The sequence below is a fragment of the Sodiomyces alkalinus genome (genome assembly GCF_003711515.1).
Source record: "Sodiomyces alkalinus F11 unplaced genomic scaffold SODALscaffold_8, whole genome shotgun sequence".
Classification (NCBI taxonomy): Eukaryota; Fungi; Ascomycota; class Sordariomycetes; order Glomerellales; family Plectosphaerellaceae; genus Sodiomyces; species Sodiomyces alkalinus.
In genome coordinates, this window is record NW_021167086.1 from 965,333 (window position 1) to 984,507 (window position 19,175).

Consider the following 19,175-nt stretch of genomic DNA (forward strand, 5'->3'; position numbering starts at 1 on the left):
AACATGGGTTATCAGGACGTTTCGTGGTACCGATATAGGCCATATTAAAAAACCAGCGGTATGTATGCTGGCTCGCAAACTGGTGGTCCGAACTCATGGGAGATAGATCTCTGCTCAACTGAATGCTTGGGTTTGGGTATCCTGAAGAGAGAAGGAGGCAGAAGGTTCGCCCCAGAATAAAAACAGCCTGCCGAACCATTGCCGTACATATATATAGAAACAAACGAAGACGAAAAAAAAAGGGCTGGGAATACTGGGGAATCAAGCATAAGACGTCGCTGTCTCGTGAGGTCATGTGAGGTCATAACCACCATGTGAACTGCGCTTTAGCGATTACTGAGGTTGGTTAGCCCACCACTGCGCAGGGGGCGACTGCTGGTTGGACCAGGCTTGGGTGACGGCCGGCGCGCCAGTGTTAGGCTGAGGCATGTACTGGCGTGGTGTCTGGTCGGTCGAGTACATTCCCTGACTCGAACTGTAGCTTTGGTTCATGCCGGGCATGCCCGAAAACTGCATGCCGGGTTGCACTCCGCTGGTGGAATGGCGCAGCTGAGGGGCAGGCGACTGCTGCGGATGGGACTGCTGAGCTTGTGTCGTGTAGCCCGAGTAGCTCTGCTGTGGCGTCTGAGCCGTCTGCGACCACATCTGTCCGGAGCTTCCAGGATAGTGATAATTTTGACCACCTTGCTGCTGACTTCCCGAGCCTAACGACGACGTTGGTCTGTTGTTCATCGAGGGTGAATTTCGTGTCATACCTCTCATTGGAGCTTGACTGATTGGGCTCTGCGCATGTGTCGACTGGGAATAGGAGGAGGGATTCGACATCAAGAGCTGCTGAGGGCTTTGGTTGGGGACCAGTCCAGGCTGGGGCATTCCACCAGCCGCCGCGTGCGGCGACTGGGCGGCGGCACGACTCGTGGGGACGGGAGCTTCGGACGTGCCCATGATGTGGTTCAGGCTTGTCGTCTGAGGCTGCTCATGAGGACGCCTCCAAATGTCCTGGACGTAATTATGGCGCATATCCCGTTGTTGGTTAATGACCCGGTTGTACTCAGCAGCGTGGTGTGCCTGGGCGTTAACCTCGCCTTGCGGAGTGGGCCTGGTCTGGTCTTGGTACGGGGGGCCAGTCATCTCCTGTCGAGGACCGCCCTTGAGGTTGACGCTGCTATAGTCCCGGGCTCGGGTATCATTGAGGTCTGAACCTAGTGTTATCATGGGCATCCTCGGCGTGTTACCCGTCGTCGGCGCTCCAAGCATACCTGGTTGGACCATCTGGGGCTGCGGAGGAGCCCCAGGAAATTGCGCCGGCGCGTTGCTGTAAACTATCTCGCCCTGAGGGCCTCCCATCAGGGCTTGTTGTTGCGCTTCGGCGGCTTCTCTTGCCTTGGCCTGGCCTGGGCGTTTCTCCCCGGCGGGGTCGGCTTCCGTGAAACCTTGCTTGCGGGCTTTCGTCTCCCAATAGTCGTCACGAACTCTCCGGCCGTTCTCGATGACGCGACTACCAAACTGCCGGAACATGGACCGCGCCGTAACGATGGCAATCTGCCTAGACCTGTATGAAAACGGCAAGATTTCCTGGCTAACAAGATCATCTTTTTCGGGTTGACTCGCGATGATCTTAAACAGAGACCGATTCTTATTGAACAGCAGGTACGAGTCGCGATAGCCTAGAACGCGAGCGCACTCGGTGGCGAGCATGAACAGCTTGTCGCCGCGGTTTGGGACGTGGAAAGTCCTGCAGCGGTAGGTCCGCCCGCCGAGCAACTGCCCATTTGGCATTACCTTCTTCTCCCCAAACTCATCAATCTCACGCGGAAGATATTCATCACCCGCAGTGTTCAGCTGGTCGGTCGTGTGATCCCGAACGGTCGGCAGGGCCTTCAAGGTAGGCGTCTTCGTCGGCGTGGGCTTAGGTGGAGGAGGCGACGTTTGAGTAGGCGCGTATGCAACGGGCTGGCCTGGCAAGGGAGCGTTGGGATTGTGCGGGGTGTGCGGAGGGCCGACAGCCGGGTGCACGTTGGCGACCGGAGCCTGACCGGCAGACTCCGACAGGCTCCCAACAGGCCTGGACTTCATTGGTCTTCCTCGTTTTCTTGGATTGGAATCACTACCTATCATCGCGGCGACGGACGCCAAGTTAGCCTTGGTTGCACCAACACAGCGGTCGCAGGGCCACGACTTTGCCGGGCGAGGCAACGGCAAGACACACGCACAGGATACGACGACTGGCGAAAAGCGCGGGGAGGGAATGTATGAGAAAAGGTAAGACGTACCGGCATCCCCAGGAGTAGGCCCCTGGTAGTTCTCGGGCGACCGGCTCCGCTTGACGCCGCGGGACCTCGGGTTCAATGGGTCTGATGGAAGGGCGTCAGCATGGCCGATCATATGAAGCCAAATCTAATGAAGGAGCCATCGCGAATGAATACGCGGGAGGATCCATCGACGGCGCGCGTGAACATATATTGCTCGTCGCGAGTCCCGGTCATCCCTGGGTAGGGATCGCGAGAGCGTCGAGGGAAAGAGGGTAGATCCAGGGCAAATATACGGGAAAGGCGCGACGCACGCGTAGAGGGAATGGCTTTTTGGAGAACGAGGAGGGGACATACCAGGGGTGTTGAGGGCAGCGGGATTGATTGTGCCACTATCAGCTCCGTTTGGCTGTGTGGAGAACATGAGTGCGCCGACGTGCTCGTACGTACGTTCGCCAGTGCAGTCAGTTGGACGTAGGTCCACGACGACGTGTCTTGATATAGTTGGACTAGTCGTTCGAAAGGGTTGCGCGACGAGGGGATCCCGGAGTTCGGGGGAGCAGGGTGGTGCGGAGGGATGGATGCAGCGGGATTACTCGTGCATGCGGTTGGCGCAATCCCGAATGATTGTCCGTCCCTGAACTTGGCGCGAGACAGATGAATGAGCGACAAAATGCGATCCGTTGACTAAAGTCAAAATTGCGAAAGCGAAAAAATCCACCATAAAGGGGATATAGGAAGAGAACGCAAAGCCGCAACACTAGCAGGTGTCTTGTTCCCCCGTTCTGGAGTCGCGTATGGTACGTTGTATGCACGTAGGAAAAGCTCCGAGGTTGAGGGACGTGGTAGTAAATAGGTAGGTGGGGGGGGATTGTGTTGGACGAGGAAGCTGAACCGAGAACCAGAGCTGCGATAGGCCAGGTTAGGGTCTCTCGGGTTTGGTCTGGGCCTTGGTATCCGGTTTTAGAGCCAGTACGGAGTACTTCCGGCGCGAGTGGCGAAATGAGCGGGGGTGTCGGGGTAATTTCAACTCGTGGGCGGGATGAACCCAAATGAATCAAACCAGAGGCAGCAGAAAAGATGACGAGGAATAGATACTTTGGTACACAAAAAGTATTTCGCCGTTATGAAGAGATATTCCTCGGACGTTCTGATCGTTCTGATCCGAGTCTCTCCTGCTGTAACAGGGTGGTTAATAGCGATGGATGGAGGGCCTGCTTTTCTTTTCGTTTTGGAACTGTCCGGCTTTGTGATCTCGATAGACTGCTCGGAATCGACTTGAGGTAAAGGAGAATAAAGTTGTTTAAGGTACTGATTGGTCGGCTTGGCGGTTGTCGATGGCTGTTTGGAAGGGGATCGCTCAAATGTGCGCGTGGTGGAGATGGATGGTTGGTATCGGTATGGGTATGGGTAGTATGAGATGATATGGGGATGGGGATGGGGATGGGGATGGTATGGATGTACAGCGCAGCGGGAAAGAATGGACGGAAGAGGGGGTGTGTGCTTCTTGCGTGCTGGTCCGCGTGCGAAGAATGTATACGTAGGTATACAAGTAGATGTCGGTTATGTACCCAGGCAGGCAAGATGCAAAGACGCAAGACGCAAGGCAGAACCACAACTAAACAGGTCGGATAGTTGCGACTTGTCAACTGCAGCCGTGTGATGAAGGGCGATGGTAAAGTGGTTCGTCGTTTTGTGGCGCAGCCACTCTTTTTTCTCCTCGCCGCTAGCGCGCTAAGGCAGTTGAAGATGCGCTGGTAGATACTAGTAAGAAAACTGACCAAAGCGTCGGACAACTTCTTCAGATTACCTGGAAAGTGAAACTAAGTAGATGATGGGCAGACTCTGTAGGCTACCGTCAAAGTTGAGTTAAGGGTACGGCTGGAGAAAACGATGATGGCATCAGGTAATAAACAAAGGCCGAGCGACGAATATGCGATACGAGCAACAGCGACAAGGTTTGCTATCGCCCTCTCTATTATCGCAGTGACACGGAAAGACGTGCCGAAATTCTCAATAGAAGCGGGGGCGGACGGCGGTGCTGTCGTTTAACAGCAGCGACGGGATAAGAGCCAGAAGTTTTTGAGTGATCGCAAAAGCGCGGGCGCAAATCAGCCGTGGAGCCGACCGTTGCATCCATCAAACCCCAGCGAGCGCGGAGGCGTGCGACGCGGATTCGGCGGGATGAGGACGAGGACGAGGACGGGGACGGGGACGGGGACGCGTTAATTACTGAACAAAAAAGCTCTTTGCGTTGCGACGAAACCGTTGAATTTCACGAGGCTGATGATAGTGATGGAACGCGGCTGTGGCGGAGGGCTGAGGGTTGAAGAAGCGTCCCTTGGGCTGTCGTCAGTCCTGGGTGATGGATGGGTATGGTATGGAGATGGGCTAACGGGACGAGATGGATGGGGGTGTGGGAAGGAGGGAGGGGGAAGAAAGCTGGAGTCATCGGTCGGGTGTCAGCGGTCTCTGGGCAGAAAAGCAACGTTTAAGTGGGGACCGTGCGAGATCTATTCTCTGACGGGGAGCGACAGCCTTCCACAGCACCCACAAGGAACAGGGGGCAGGCAAGGTGGGAAGGGAGTACGGGGAGCAAGGGGTTGTGACTACGAAGCGAGACAGGGGTTTATTTCAGCGTGCGAAGTATAGTGTACAATACGGAAAACGATTGAAAGTGGACCTCGCTTGCCAAGGTTGCCCGAAGAACAAAGGTACCTTAAGGCTTGGATACGGGTACGTATGTACAGAGGGAGTACTTTTCTACCTTACCTTACCGAACAATGCCCGTGCATGCACTGTCCAGCAATGACGCGTCTACCCAATTATCCTGTCGTCGCAAGTCTTTAGTTACGAAGTAATAACCTACCTTGACTCAATCGCGTTCGGTGTCCGTATCCGTTTATACAGTTCCAAGGGTCATCGAGAAGATAAGCGATAGTTGCTCGAAAGCCACGACGGAGCATCTGAGACAGAAATCACTACGAGGTAGAGACCAAAACGACCAGGCGGTGCAGAGTAAGGTAGGTAATACGATAATCAGATCTCTGGAACGATAGACCCGACTACGAAGAACCTCGAGCAGAAGTCCTAGGCACCTACGTTAGGTACCTTTAGGTAGTCAGGGTTTCCTTCCCGAACTGTTGGCGGGCATAAGGTATTCTGCACGCTGGGCATCCATGTGCTTCGTGCTTCGAAGGTACAACAACGTACCTTACGATGTAGGGGTGGTCGTCTGTGTCCTCGTTTGGGTATTGCAATTAGTTACTCCGTACTCTCCGTCTACAAATGTACAACGTTCGATTCCGTATAATAAGGTACTCTCTAGCTCTTTTGCTACTTTTTTCACACCACACACCCCGGCTAGATTCCCAGCGCATATGTGTGCTGCCGAACCTCCCGCCTCCCTCCATTAACTATTAAACCTGCCAGCACGGCCCTTGTAGGCAAAGTGGTGTCGAGTTTCAGCCGAGAAGGGTAGGAGACGCATATATTAATATTAATTAGGTACAGACCAGTATGTTGTGCGTACGAAATGGCATCTTCCCTTGTGCTTCTGTACCCCGACCTAGGTGCGGCCCGGCTCCAACTCCGCAGCGCTGGAACGAAGCATCCCACACGACATCACCATCAAACCCCTATCACCCCTCACAGCCACACCTCATTAACACCACGGTGGTCGCACTCGGGGGTGGCCGCCGGACACCAAGTGTCACAGCTCATAGGGCTGCATTCGTGAACAAAGAAAGCGTGCGCGATCTAATATGAAAGCGAGATCACTTGCAATGCAGTCTGATATCAAGAAACATTTCAAACATTTAATTTGGAAGTTCAAAGTTCAGATGTCTGTGGGGTTTCTGAGGAGGAGCCTGGTGGAACGATGCCCCTTGTAGGTACTCTCGACATTGGAAATGCACCCACCCAAACGTTACCGACCTTACCGTCGCCGAAAGTTCCCCATTGTGCTGAAATACCTCCATCCCCCCTCCACTGTCGTAATGTCCTTCTCATTTCCCACGATATTCGATACCTCGTGCTCATACATATAATATCAGGTACATTACCTAATTCCTGTGAAGCAATGCGCCGCAGGCATCAATCTCTCCTCTGATGGTTTCTTTAACTGTGCCGCCGAGTCACTCCTGAGCAAGTGGACCTCGGGTCATCTTCCAGGAAGTCCTGTTCTCTTTCTTTCATTTCCTGTTACGTACCTCCCTCCTGCTCAGCCTACCTTAGGTACTCGGAAAACTCGATTGATCATTGGATATGAATGTATACTCACTAGACCCATCCAAGTAGGTGTCACTGGGCGGGCAATGACTGGACCAGGGCAGCGAGGCAACGAGGGCATAATACCTTAGGAGGTGCTATCACTTCATCTCCCATCCCCGATAACTCAACTCGCGCTCAACTTGGACTTGATCCAACACCATTCATAAGCGAGCCTCAGCGATGATAAAACTCGATTCCATAAAATAGAGCCCTTAAACGTCTGGCATGACCCTCCAGAGGTAATGCTTTCCTGTTATGTCCACAGTCTGACCGGCCGCGTCGCATTCATCCCGCTACCGCTTACAAATAAAACCCGACTGTTGTAATCCGCTTCGCCCCTCTTCGTCCCAGTGCCCTAGGTATGGATTGACTCACGAAAATTATCTCACCGGCTGGAGGATTCTCACTAGCGCTTAGCCCATACTGGTGCGCACTACGTACGCTCAAGAACAACCTCCAAAAGACATGTATGAAATCCCAGCATCCATTGTCATTCTGTCTTGTCATTTTGGGTGTACCCAGAGAAAGTATTCTTCATAGCCCCAGTAAGGGTTTTTTCGCACAATTCAGCGCAAGTTCCTAGCCACTTCCGACAGAATCACACGCCATTGCATCGACTGATAGATCCCAACAGCGTCCGGAAATTAGATTAGTAAAGCGCACCGAGCTAACGGGGATTCCATGCGCTCAAAGGGCCTCGAGGAAAGTAACACTGACCTATGGATCGTGATATTAAGCGACTCCCAACTGCCCACTGTGCTATTGCTTATCTGCTCCACTTCATTTCTCCAGCGTCGGCCCGGCAGAATCCTGTGCTACCATGGGCGTAATTAGTCGTGTTTGTCTCGTTGGTTCAGCGCATACATAGCCTTGCCAGAAACTTGGACCAAACTTCGAGAGATGCTGTATTACTACCTATTATTAACCACAAAAGCTTCACCACTCAGCCGAGTCTGTTGCTACCGGGGAGCAACACGCTGATTGGCCCCTCGAATAACGCCACAGCTGAAGCTTGGTGCCAACATATACGGGGAATAAACAAGTTGCTGACAAGAGGCCGAAAAAGACCATCTGACGTCCTGTATTGGAAGATAGACGCTTCATCCGAGACTGTTTATTATTCCTGATTTTATTCCGTTGGAGAAGAAAAAAAAGATATCCTTACAGCCCACTTCATAATTTTGGCCTCAAGATGGCTGCCACCTTCTACCTCCGGGGTCTTCCTGGCTTATGCCCGAGTCCGAGATGGCTCGACCACTCTATCCGTCTGGTGTCGTTGAAACGCGAGAAGTCGCGTCGCTGAACGCGCCGTTTACTAATTAGCTCGTCTTCCCAGACAAGCCACATCCGGATTCTTTGGCCCAAAGCCTAACGTCCATGTGACTTAACCGGCAAGACACACCTCGCGCACACACACACACACACACACACACACACACACACACACACACACCAACTGAGCAAGGCTGGTAGATCTCGGACTACCAGGCTTAGACCCGGAGGTATGACTGGTCAGGAGATAATGAGGAACAATCTTCCAAAAGATGGTGTGTGAAAGACTTGAACTTCTCCAGGGATGAGATTGGAGGAGGGAACAGAAAAAAGAGAGGAGAGGGATAAGTCTGATTCGCCCACTAACTCTAGTCCAGACGCTAATTACCAACTGCCTTGTGTGCACGGGGCATATGATGCACATCATGCGGTGCGGCGGGTCTCCACATAGCTCACCCGTTCTCCACCTCTTTCCGAGACGCTAACCGTCGCCGTTAGCTAACGGTGCCTTGCCCACCAATCGGTCATCAACTTCAATCCATCCATCCATCAACATCCCTCGAACATCATCTTTTCTCTCCCTTGCCTCGCTGACACTTTACCGCTCGTCGACCCCGTCCCATGTTTGGCTGCCCTTCAACACACCCTTCATCTCGTCTCTTCACATGCCGTATCATCGATCAAATAGAACGAGCCGTGTCGCGTGCGCGTTGCGAACATGGGCGCAGCCAAGAACTCGACGCGGCAGGCCCAGTGGCACAGCACAGATTGGCGACAGGAATCTCCCGCCACACCCGAGACCCAAGCCGTTGAACTAGATTCTAGATGAACCGGCTCGTGGAGAAAGGATGATAAAGTAGAAGGCACTAGTTCAAGTCCTCCGGCCTTGTCATCCCCCTTCTCTCGCCGTCAACTAAACATACCCTAGGAGAAATGCATGTAAGCAAGAAAAAAGATATTTTTATCCGAAGCACGCCGGCTACAGTGTTTCCGTACTATTCGGAGCGAAGCTGGCTTTGCCTCTAGGTGTGGTTGACGCGACAGGAGTGGTTGATTACAAATACATCAGCTACGTACGGCACAGTACTTCTTCGTACCGCAGTTACATTAGGACCACTTTACTAACCCCCCCCCCCCCTATCCTTCTTCAGAAGCATGCAAATGCACTTGCCTGACAGGACTATTTAGATGCATCCATATCACTCAGCCTGGTACTCCACTGTTCGTGCTGTGAGTCAGATGAAGAGGACGGTCCCTTACTAAGTTTCTTATGTAGGCACCAAGGTGAGAGACTTCCCAGCCCTTTTCCTCGGGCGGGGAGGTCAGATGGAGGATGGTGAGGACCCGAGCCGTGCCAGCACAACAGCATCGGATGGGCGTTCGGTGCTGGCTGGTCTACATATACGTATGTCACGCCGTTCGTCGATTGCTGCGACTTTCGCACTATTTGCCATGTGGGATATCGTCGAGTAGGCCGGAATGAAACGACAGTAGAGGCTTGATTGTCTTCGTCCGAGGGGCCCTCATCGTATCCACCATCTCCCGTCCGGGTGGACACACCACCACAGCGGAAACTAAGCTATCCCTTGTTACCCGCTCCTGCAGCGGTACTAAATGCGTATTCCCCTGGTCAAGTGTGGTGGGCACCAGATATCTCTCCGTCTTTCGAGATTCTTTCTTTATGAGGGGTATGGATGTCTCGTCAGATATGCGTGTTTCTCATGGGACCCACGTTAGCATGAACGCGATACTTGTGATGGAAAGGTGGGTAGGTCGAGCATCTAGTGTCTTGTTACTGGGTTGTACGTAAGTTTATCACGTCCTCAACGCCACGCGCCTTGGTTGAACGCGCTTGCGTACGTTTAATTCACTCTTTTTGCCCACGTGCTGTATCTGTTTATCTTCTACTGACGTCACTTCCTTGCGGACTTTTGTAGCGTGAGTGTCGTTCCTTAGTTGTGACTAGCTTGCGAGATCACTACAAGTGTAGGCATTGGTGGAAGATCCCGCGAGTGGGTGGTTTATGAAGGTGCCACCGTTCGCGACTCGACCTTGAAATCGGGACCCCGCCCTCGATGTCACCCGGTCGCAAAAATACAATGATAGTTACCACAGAAGATTCCGCTGTTTTCCGCGCGTTCCATCTCGCCAAGCCGCGGAATGGGCCGGGGACTTGCAACAGTGGAAAGTGGAAATTTAATGAGACCCGAGTGGAGATGGACGTGGTAGGTATTCCGTACATATACTCCACCGTAGGCTGAGGAAGGTATGTAGGCATATATAGTCGCCAAAGCTTCGACGGGCCTCATCTGAGCTGAACCCGGCCCACACGAGACGGGCATAACGTACAGATTGATAGATAGATGTCTTCTCTGTGGCCGGCGTGGGTTTGCGGTACATGCAGGCCCTGTTCAGCGTCTCACTCATGCTCATGCATACGGGAATAACGATAACAATAGGGAGGATTAGGATGCTGGAAACGCGCACCGGAATACCAGAAAGCACCGCGAAGGTACGGAGAACACGAAACAGAAAGAAAGAACACCATGAAGAAGTGAAAGCAGAAGCTAAAATAAAGGTGGAAAGCCGAGGCAGAGATGAATAAGGATGAGTTCGAACCCCGAGGGAAAGAAACGGAGGTGGCTCGGTGCTATTTTTGTCGGCCCCCGCATTACCCGGCTGCAGTCTGGTGTATTCCGAAAGTTGTCTTGCCCTGACCCTCTTTGTCCGCGTGGCCCCTGCAGACTCTGTGGTGTCCCGACATAGATACAAACTCAGGGTATTATATTACACTTCTTCTGTAAAATAATTTCGACATCGAGCGATATCTTATATGAGGCGAATGTCAGGAGGTGCCGTCCAAACGTGATAACGGCTTTGAGGTCAAGTACCCAGCTAGTAATTCCCTTGTGTAACGTCGGGAACAAGAAAAAGCACTTCTTGTAACCCGTTTCGAAAGGGACTGAATCAAATCTGAGTAATTAATTACTAATTACGTAGTCTGTGACCCATTGATGAAGAAATATTAGAGATTAGATAAGCCCCGTCTCGGTGTGGGGTTGTTCGGTGTTTGTCAGCGGCTAGAGGTTTATCCCCACCAATTTTCACGCCTTCACGTCTTGGCAATATCAAACATCCCTTCATTTCAGCAAGAAAGACAGAAGAAGGCAAACATGACCAGCCTCAAACGTACCCTTGAGGCCGACTCATTCGCCTCAAACCTATCTAGCAAGGTATACGTTCGTTCAACGAGGAGCGGGAAAGTGCAAAAAATCGTACGCGAAGTCTACCTACGTCAAGACATTCCGTGCTCTTCCAAGCTCTGCCGGCAATGCCCTCAAAATGCTCCTCGAGATGCCGCCGGCAATGGTCAGTCTCATAAGAACTGCTTCATCTCGTTATATGTGCCTCATAATGCTGACCTTTTGCAGCGGTACCATTCGTTCTTTCGGATAAGCCGGCGGGGACCAAGGCCTTCCCTCAGGGACATTATATCCTCCCTGATACCAATGCACTTCTGAATGCCATGGACCTTTTTGAGCAGAGCTCGGCTTTTTACGACGTGATCATTCTTCAGACTGTTTTGGAAGAGCTCCGAAACCGGTCATTGCCACTCTACAACCGGTTGGTTGGCCTTACGAAAAGTGAGGATAAGCGCTTCTACGTCTTCTTTAACGAGTTCCGCCTCGAAACTTATATCCATCGCGAACCAAACGAGACGGTCAACGACCGCAATGACCGCGCCGTTCGAAGGGCTGTCAAGTGGTACGGCCAGCACCTAGCGCAGTCCAGCAAGTCCAAAAATCTGCCGGCAATCGTCATGCTGAGCGATGATCGTGACTGTATCGCCAAAGCTAAGGCCGATGGCCTTCATGCCATGACGCTATCTGAGTATGTTGGAGGACTGGAGGACTCTGAACGGCTGCTTGACATGGTCCCAGAAGCGCGGGAGGGAGGAGAATTCGACAAGCGCACTAGTTTCCTTTACCCGGAGTACTACACTCTCTCCAGGATGATGACTGGTGTCAAGGCTGGCCTTCTGCATCAGGGCATCTTCAATGTCTCCCCTTACAACTACCTGGAAGGGTCCATTAAGGTGCCCGCCTTCGTTAAGCCGCTCGTCCTCTTGGGTCGCGAAAACATGAATCGCGCCATCAACGGCGATGTCGTTGTGGTGGAGGTTCTTCCGAAAGACCAATGGAAGGAGCCCTCCACGAAGATCATTGAAGAGGAGGCCATCACGCAAAATGAGAACGCCGACAATGAGGAGGGCTCAGACCTCGTTTCGGAGAAAGAGCGCAAGGCTCTGCAGGAGGAAGTTAAGAAAACCCACAGCAAGAGCACGGAGGGTCGTCCTCAGCCAACCGCCAAGGTCGTCGGCGTGATCAAGCGCAACTGGCGCCAGTACGTCGGTCACATCGACCCTTCATCTACCAGTCAGAGCAGCACTCAGGGTCGACGCCAGGAAAACGTGTTCCTGATTCCCATGGACAAGTGTATACCCAAGATCCGGATCCGGACAAGGCAGTCCGGAGAGCTCCTCGGCAAGCGCGTCTTGGTCACTATCGACGCTTGGGAGCGAGATTCCCGCCATCCTGTGGGTCATTTCGTGCGCTCTCTGGGCGAACTCGAAACCAAGGCTGCCGAGACGGAAGCCCTACTTCTTGAATATGATGTTCAGTACCGGCCATTCCCCCGAACAGTTCTCGATTGTCTCCCCAAGGAAGGCCATGACTGGAAAGTTCCGGCCAGCATGGATGATCCCGGCTGGAGAGGCCGGGAGGATCTTCGCAGTCTTCTCATCTGCAGCATAGACCCCGTCGGGTGTCAAGATATCGATGATGCTCTACATGCCAGGCCGCTACCAAATGGAAACTTCGAAGTGGGCGTTCATATTGCCGACGTGTCCAACTTTGTCAAGCCCGCCACGGCTATGGACACAGAGGCGAGCATTCGGGGAACCACGGTCTATCTGGTTGACAAGCGAATTGACATGTTGCCGATGCTCTTGGGCACTGACCTATGTTCTCTGAAGCCGTACGTGGAGCGGTACGCCTTCTCAGTCATTTGGGAGCTGACCCCAGAGGCGGACGTAGTGAACGCCCGCTTCACTAAGTCGGTCATCAAGTCGAGAGAGGCATTCAGCTACGAACAAGCGCAGTTGAGGATTGATGACGCTTCCCAGCAAGACGACCTAACCCAAGGCATGCGGACCCTTATGATGCTGTCGAAAAAGCTGAAGCAGAAGCGTCTGGACGCTGGCGCCCTCAGTCTGTCCTCGCCCGAGGTCAGGGTGCAAATGGAATCGGAGACGTCGGATCCCATCGACGTGAAGACGAAGCAGATGCTCGATACGAATTCACTAGTCGAGGAGTTTATGCTTTTCGCCAATGTCAGCGTAGCCAGGAAAATCTACGAAGCCTTTCCTCAGACCGCTATTCTCCGCCGCCACGCAGCGCCACCCAAGACGAACTTCGACGAGCTCACGAACCAGCTGAAGGTCAAGAAGGGCCTGGAGCTCCACGTCGACTCGAGCAAGGCCCTCGCGGACTCGCTCGACGCCTGCGTTGATCCTTCCGACACATTCTTCAACACCCTCGTCCGCATCATGGCGACACGCTGCATGATGTCGGCCGAGTACTTCTGCTCCGGCACCCAGTCGTATCCGGAGTTCCGCCACTACGGCCTCGCCTCGGAGATCTACACCCATTTCACCTCGCCCATCCGCCGCTACGCCGACCTGCAGGCCCACCGCCAACTGGCCGCCGCCATCGGCTACGAGCCCATGCACCCCGCCGTCCGCAGCCGGGGCCGCCTCGAGGCCATCTGCAAGAACATCAACGTCCGGCACCGCAACGCGCAGCTGGCCGGGCGTGCCAGCATTGCGTACTACGTCGGGCAGGCGCTCAGGGGCAAAGAAGCCGAAGAAGAGGCTTTCGTCATGAAGATCTTCAGCAACGGGTTCGTGGTCCTCGTGCCGCGGTTCGGCATCGAGGGGTTGATTCGTCTGCGGGACTTGGCGACCCCCGAGCCTGAGAGCACGTTCGACCCGGAGAACTATGTCCTTACGACGTCGGGAAGCCGGGCTGTGACAATAGAACTTTTCCAGAAGGTTCGAGTGCGGGTCCAGGATGACATGGATGAGAAGACGGGCAAGAGGGGCGTGAAGATGGAGCTGGTTAAGCCGTGATTAGGAAGCGCAGAGAAATCGATTGAAGAGCTGTGCTTGGGGAGGAGAACCAAAGAGGAAGAAGCGGGAGGGTTTGGCTAATTATGTGAACATCTGTGGCTACAGCGAACATTCAATGTGTTGAAAATGAAGACGAGTATACCGTCGTTCAAACCAAAAGTTCCCATATGTATTGGCCCCTTTTTGTACCTTATAACGCCTTACCACGCAGTCTGAGAGATCAAAAGAAAGGAAAGGTATCTATCAACCCGGAAAGTAAAGTAGAGCCCACAGTCTTTCAACCCCAAACCCTCTCATAGCATGTATCATTGCTCCATGGCGTCAGTCTCCGGCGCCTCACCCTCACCGTCGTCTCCCCACAAGCCGTCAATCTTGAACTCCTTGGCCCATTCCGTGACGATAACTTTCTGGTCCGGAGCGGGCGCATCAACTCCCGTCGGCGCCGTCGAGGAGACGTTGTCGGTGGTGGCCAGGACCGGCGGCTCGACCCAGCCCTGGATGCGACCGTCCCGCCAGTCGTTGATGACGGTCATGGCGGCCGAATGTAAGTTGGGAACGCCACCGCGGCCGAGGCGTCCGCGCTTCCGGGCGACCTGGACGAGGAAGTCGGTGGTCATGTCGGGGCCGCCGGAAGACGAGGCGCTGGGGAGGAGAGCCGGCAGGTCGTAGACGTCGAGAAGCTTCTGCATGAGGTCGGCGGATGCGGAGAGACGCTTCAGGAGTAGGGTGACGGCCGGGATGGGGTCGTCGATCTGCTTGGGCGGGACGGCGTTGAGGAGGACGAGGTGGGCGCGGGCTTCGGAGGCGTTCTTGAGGGAGACGAGGCCGCCTCCGGCCGAGGTGGAGGTCGACGACGAAGGGAAGACGATACCGGGGGAGTCGAGGAGGGTGAGCTTGCTGTCGATCTTGACGGCGCGGATGCTGGTGGTCACGCCTGCCTCGGCGCCCGCCGGGCAGGCCTTGGAGGGGTTGCCTCCCCTACCTCCGCTTAGCCTCCCCAGCAGGGCATTGATGACAGACGACTTGCCGACGTTGGGGTAGCCGATGACGCCGACGGAGATGGCCCTCTTGAGCTGCTTGCTGGCGGCGTAGGACTTGAGGGCCCGGAACAAGTCGGCGGAGGTCTTTTGCACGGTCAGGTCCTTGTGGTTGAAGGTCTGTGCGTTGGGGGCCGGGTTCGAGGCGCGGAGCGGTAGAGTGGGGAAATATCGGCGCAGGTGGGCAAGCCAGCCTTTCAGAGCCTTGGGGGGGATCAGGTCGATCTTGTTGATGACGAGGATGAGCCTCTTGCCTCCGGAGGCGGCGGCCATGACGCTGCGTTCGACGTCCTGTGATCTTGTGCCTTCGGGGTCGCGGGCGTCGAGCACATAGATGATGACGTCGGCTTGTTCGACGACCTGTTTGAAGACCTTGTCGTAGGCCTTGCGCGAGGTGGCGTTCTTGAATGCCGGGTCGACCAGCGGCTGGCCGTCCTCACTATCGCCATCGCCGTCGTCGTCCATGCCGTCGTCCTGCAACTCTCGGTCGTACTTCTCAGCGGCCGCCCTCGCGCTTGCCAGGAGCGCTGCCATGGGATTCGATTCGTCGACCTCCTCGTCGCCATCCTCGTCCACCATCATGTCGGAATCCGCACCGTCGAACTCGGCATCCTCGTCCGCGTCTTCCATCTGGTCCGCATCATCCTCTTCTTCTTGCGTTGCGGCACCCGTCTTTGCAGCTTTGGCCATCTCTCGACGCTTCTGGGCCTCCTCCTGTTTCCTGGCGCGCTTCTCTTCGATCTCTTGGAGCATCTTCTCCTTGTAGGGGAAAAGGTTCGGAATGCCGGGGTCCTTCTTCAACTTGGAGCGCCATTCCGGGTTCTTCTTGGCCAACTTCTTCTGTTTCCTTTGCTTGGCCGCTGATGCCTTCTCGATCTTATGGCGCAAGCGGGCGGGCTGCCGCTTGGATTTGGGCCCTGAATGGAGGAGTCTGAAGTCAGCTGGAAATTCATTGGCCTACGACGGGTATAATAGCCACCGTCGTGACAATGTAAGAGATACTGACTCTTTGGCTTGTTGATCGCGTTGGCCATGGTTTTTCGTTCGGGGTATTGTTGACGGTGTGATTACCTTTTTGCCGTCTTTGGTCCGTGGTCACCGCTGCGAGAAAAAAAAACCCCCCAGGCTGGTGGTTTGTAACATGGAACTTGCTCATAAAAATTTAGTGGGTGGAACATTTTTGCCCGCTTTCACCGCCCTCTTCACCCCACGTTCCTCCTCACCGCCCGCCGGCCCACCTTACAGTGTTGCTGACTAATTAGGAGCCGACGACAACGGCGGGCTTTTCCCTTATTAGGAAGTTCCGCTTTATCAAGACCACGGATACGAAGACGGAGGGACGGACGTCCAATAATCACATACGGACCAGAGCCCATGAATCGAATCTTCACAACCCAATTTTCACCTTGTCATATTCTACTTCACGTCTCTGAACCCCCAGAAACCGGTAGAAAGGCCATTATAAAATTTACACTCTCATCTTTCCTAAATCCGCGGAGAGAACGAGTCAACTGTTCCTAATATACTCGCCGTCTCACGTCAGCAACCGAAAAGACGCCTTTCCCTTTACTTAGGTCCTCTTTCTCGTCCATCTTAATCCCAGATCGTCTTCCAACGTATACTCGGCATATAGATATATATATTAGACGCTCTCAGGTAACATGGGCTCCGCCGAACAAAACCTTGACGAGACCTTCAAGGCGCCTCCTGAGTGCGTCCCATTTGATGGCTTCCTCTTCGACATGGACGGCACCATCATCGACTCGACACCTGCCGTCATCAAACACTGGACAAAGCAAGTATAAAGCCTCTTATCTCATGTCTTTTCGTTTCCACGACATTGCATGAACCTAAGTCTCATATCACTTCCTCATCCCTTGCATCTGCATCTGCATCTGCGGCTGTTCAGGTTGAGATATTCGACATCCACCCGGCCCTGACCCCTTGCAAAGGATCGGAGAACCCATGCGGTATGCGTGTATCAATGGCATGGCTAACATGTATTGCCTTACTCTCCCTTGACAGTATCGGCGAAGAAATTGGGGTTCCTGGAAATGTCATCCTTGAGACCTCACATGGCCGCCGCAGCATCGACATCCTGAAGATCCTGGCCCCAGAAAAAGCAAATTGGGAGTGTAAGTTACGTGCCCTCTGCATGGTCGGCCTTGTCTCTCTCTCCTCTTCTGTCCTCATTTCGTTTCCATCCCTTCGTCGTGGTGACGATTTGGATGTCGCATGAGAAGAGAGAAACACGTATCCCTTTCCCCGTCCTTCTCCCTTGTTTATCCCCGCCCCTTCTGTTTCTTCGTCTTCTTAAATCTCCCATTACCCTTTCCCTTTCCTGTTTTTCCCTTGCTTTCATAAACTTGAAGAATCTTTATTCCTATAATGCGGATGAGTTGACCCGAAGAACGTGGGCCGATAAGTCTGAGGATATGAGGCAGAAACAGCTAACTGGAAGTCCCCCCCCCCCCCTGACCGTCTAGACGTCTGCGAGATGGAAGGCCGCCTGCCTAAACTCTACGCCGACGGAGCCGTGGAAATCCCCGGCGCCAGATCCCTCCTGGAGTCCCTGATGAAGGAAAACACTCCCTGGGCGATCGTCACCTCGGGCACCGAGCCCCTCGTCGGGGGGTGGCTCGGCATCCTCGGCCTCCCTCGACCCCAGCACCTCGTCACTGCGGAGTCTGTCCTCAACGGCAAGCCGGACCCAACCTGTTACGTGATGGGTCGGGAAAAGTTGGGTCTGCAGGACCCGACGAAGCAGGTTCTCGTACTGGAGGATAGCCCGGCGGGCATCAAGTCCGGAAAGGACGCTGGCTGTAAAGTCATTGGTCTGGTCACGAGTCACACCCTGGAGCAGGTCGCCGCCGCGGAGCCGGATTGGATTGTCAAGGATCTCAGCTCGGTCAGAGTGGTGGGATACAAGGACGGAGTGACGACATTGCAGATCTCAGATGCGCATGTCCCTCCCGCGCGTCGCACATAGAAAGGATAGACTTGCATTCGCATCACATCTGTTGATAGAGTACGAGATGTAATCTTGACCCGTCCCGGCTGCTTAGCCACCTGCCCAGTTTCCCCGTCTACTTCTTCCCGGATTCGGGCATATTCGTACGATTCGTTATGATATCAACATAATGTCGAGTTGATCGGAAGACGGATCAAATTAGACCCTCAAGACTGCAGGGTCTGTAACACAAGCTGACTTCAGTCAGTTCTCGGGGACCTTCAGTTCGCTTTCTTGACTGACAAGGGAAGAACTACACGACGAGGCCGCAGCCCGTCGTACATAGATACCGAGCTCGAGGCTCCCGCCGAAAGTGATACCGCCAAGAAAACGGCACACTCGTACTGCGTACCTGCATGTCCCCTCCGGCGAGTGAGTGTCACGAGAGAAACTGTCAAAAGTCCTTGCTGCCGGAGCCTAGTGGGCAATCGTTAGCCAGAATACAATGCGCTTCGGGCAAGGAGGCCGAGCTGCGGAGGTCATCGGGTTGGTGCACTCATAGTTTCGCTTGACGGGGAAGCCCAGGTCCATGAGCCCCTCCGGCTCTCGCAAACTCCGGAAAGGATCACAAGATTAGCAGCTGCTCGTTTTTATGTGTGTTGCCGTCCGAGATTAAAAGCCGACCCCCATGTGCTCTTCTCGGGGGATACAAAGGTGATGGCAGATTTTCATGATCGTTTAAGGCGTGGTAACGATTATTGAACCTGGCAAAAGGAAGCGATGATACACAACCAGCTCTGATGATCAAATGAGAAGGGGATTTGGTAATCTGCAGGCCAGGATCGAACGGCTTGCGCAGGGAGGAGCCAACCCTCCATGAACAGCACCACAACTACAGCCATAGTCGTGGCATGCATACCGCCCTCTGAGGTGGAAAGAAGGTTGAGATGGGTGGGAAAATGCAGTCCCCGTCACGGACAGGTGCAGGAAATGGGTAGATGATCAGCAAGAAGAAGCAGTGATACACCATCACGTTGCTCAGGTCGGCGATATGAGTAACAATGGACGAGCCTTGTACAACCTCGACTCCGGTCCCCGGGGGTGGATGATTGGCTCGAGGCCGGACAGCCCTGAGACTCGAGATGAAAGACATCGGTTGATCACTGCGTACATACAAAACAAAACAATTCCAAAGTATGTAATCA

At 54.0% G+C, this 19,175-nt stretch overlaps 4 protein-coding genes across 4 annotated transcripts; 2 read left to right on the plus strand and 2 right to left on the minus strand.

Annotated features, from left to right (window-relative positions):
• Positions 1-333: 333 nt before the first annotated feature.
• Positions 334-2,673, minus strand: SODALDRAFT_341087 (hypothetical protein; the record flags this gene model as incomplete). Its single annotated transcript, XM_028613015.1, has 3 exons — positions 334-2,111; positions 2,274-2,354; positions 2,607-2,673. The coding sequence occupies 3 exons, from the start codon at positions 2,671-2,673 to the stop codon at positions 334-336; spliced, it is 1,926 nt and encodes a 641-aa protein (XP_028464762.1).
• Positions 2,674-10,936: 8,263 nt separating this feature from the next.
• SODALDRAFT_352169 (mitotic control protein dis3) lies at positions 10,937-14,287 on the plus strand. The gene is made up of 2 exons (XM_028613580.1): positions 10,937-11,162; positions 11,225-14,287. The coding sequence occupies exons 1-2, from the start codon at positions 10,967-10,969 to the stop codon at positions 13,981-13,983; spliced, it is 2,955 nt and encodes a 984-aa protein (XP_028464763.1). The 5' UTR covers positions 10,937-10,966; the 3' UTR covers positions 13,984-14,287.
• Positions 13,989-16,135, minus strand: SODALDRAFT_298678 (hypothetical protein). The gene is made up of 2 exons (XM_028608848.1): positions 16,027-16,135; positions 13,989-15,937 (listed from the first exon to the last, which is right to left on the minus strand). The coding sequence occupies exons 1-2, from the start codon at positions 16,052-16,054 to the stop codon at positions 14,289-14,291; spliced, it is 1,677 nt and encodes a 558-aa protein (XP_028464764.1). The 5' UTR covers positions 16,055-16,135; the 3' UTR covers positions 13,989-14,288.
• Positions 16,136-16,385: 250 nt separating this feature from the next.
• SODALDRAFT_335181 (haloacid dehalogenase-like hydrolase) lies at positions 16,386-18,096 on the plus strand. Its single transcript, XM_028612387.1, has 3 exons — positions 16,386-16,815; positions 17,046-17,155; positions 17,507-18,096. The coding sequence occupies exons 1-3, from the start codon at positions 16,682-16,684 to the stop codon at positions 18,007-18,009; spliced, it is 747 nt and encodes a 248-aa protein (XP_028464765.1). The 5' UTR covers positions 16,386-16,681; the 3' UTR covers positions 18,010-18,096.
• The last annotated feature ends 1,079 nt before the right edge of the window (positions 18,097-19,175 follow it).

Excerpts from the sequence above, each read along its gene's own strand:
- SODALDRAFT_298678 (XM_028608848.1), bottom strand. The coding sequence starts at position 16,054 with ATGGCCAACGCGATCAACAAGCCAAAGA. Across the intron at positions 15,938-16,026 it reads CGCGATCAACAAGCCAAAGA|GGCCCAAATCCAAGCGGCAG; the intron begins GTCAGTATCTCT and ends TCCTCCATTCAG.
- SODALDRAFT_352169 (XM_028613580.1), top strand. The coding sequence starts at position 10,967 with ATGACCAGCCTCAAACGTACCCTTGAGGCCGACTCATTCGCCTCAAAC. Across the intron at positions 11,163-11,224 it reads TCGAGATGCCGCCGGCAATG|CGGTACCATTCGTTCTTTCG; the intron begins GTCAGTCTCATA and ends GACCTTTTGCAG.
- SODALDRAFT_335181 (XM_028612387.1), top strand. The coding sequence starts at position 16,682 with ATGGGCTCCGCCGAACAAAACCTTGACGAGACCTTCAAGGCGCCTCCT. Across the intron at positions 16,816-17,045 it reads GTCATCAAACACTGGACAAA|TATCGGCGAAGAAATTGGGG; the intron begins GCAAGTATAAAG and ends CTCCCTTGACAG. Across the intron at positions 17,156-17,506 it reads AGAAAAAGCAAATTGGGAGT|ACGTCTGCGAGATGGAAGGC; the intron begins GTAAGTTACGTG and ends CTGACCGTCTAG.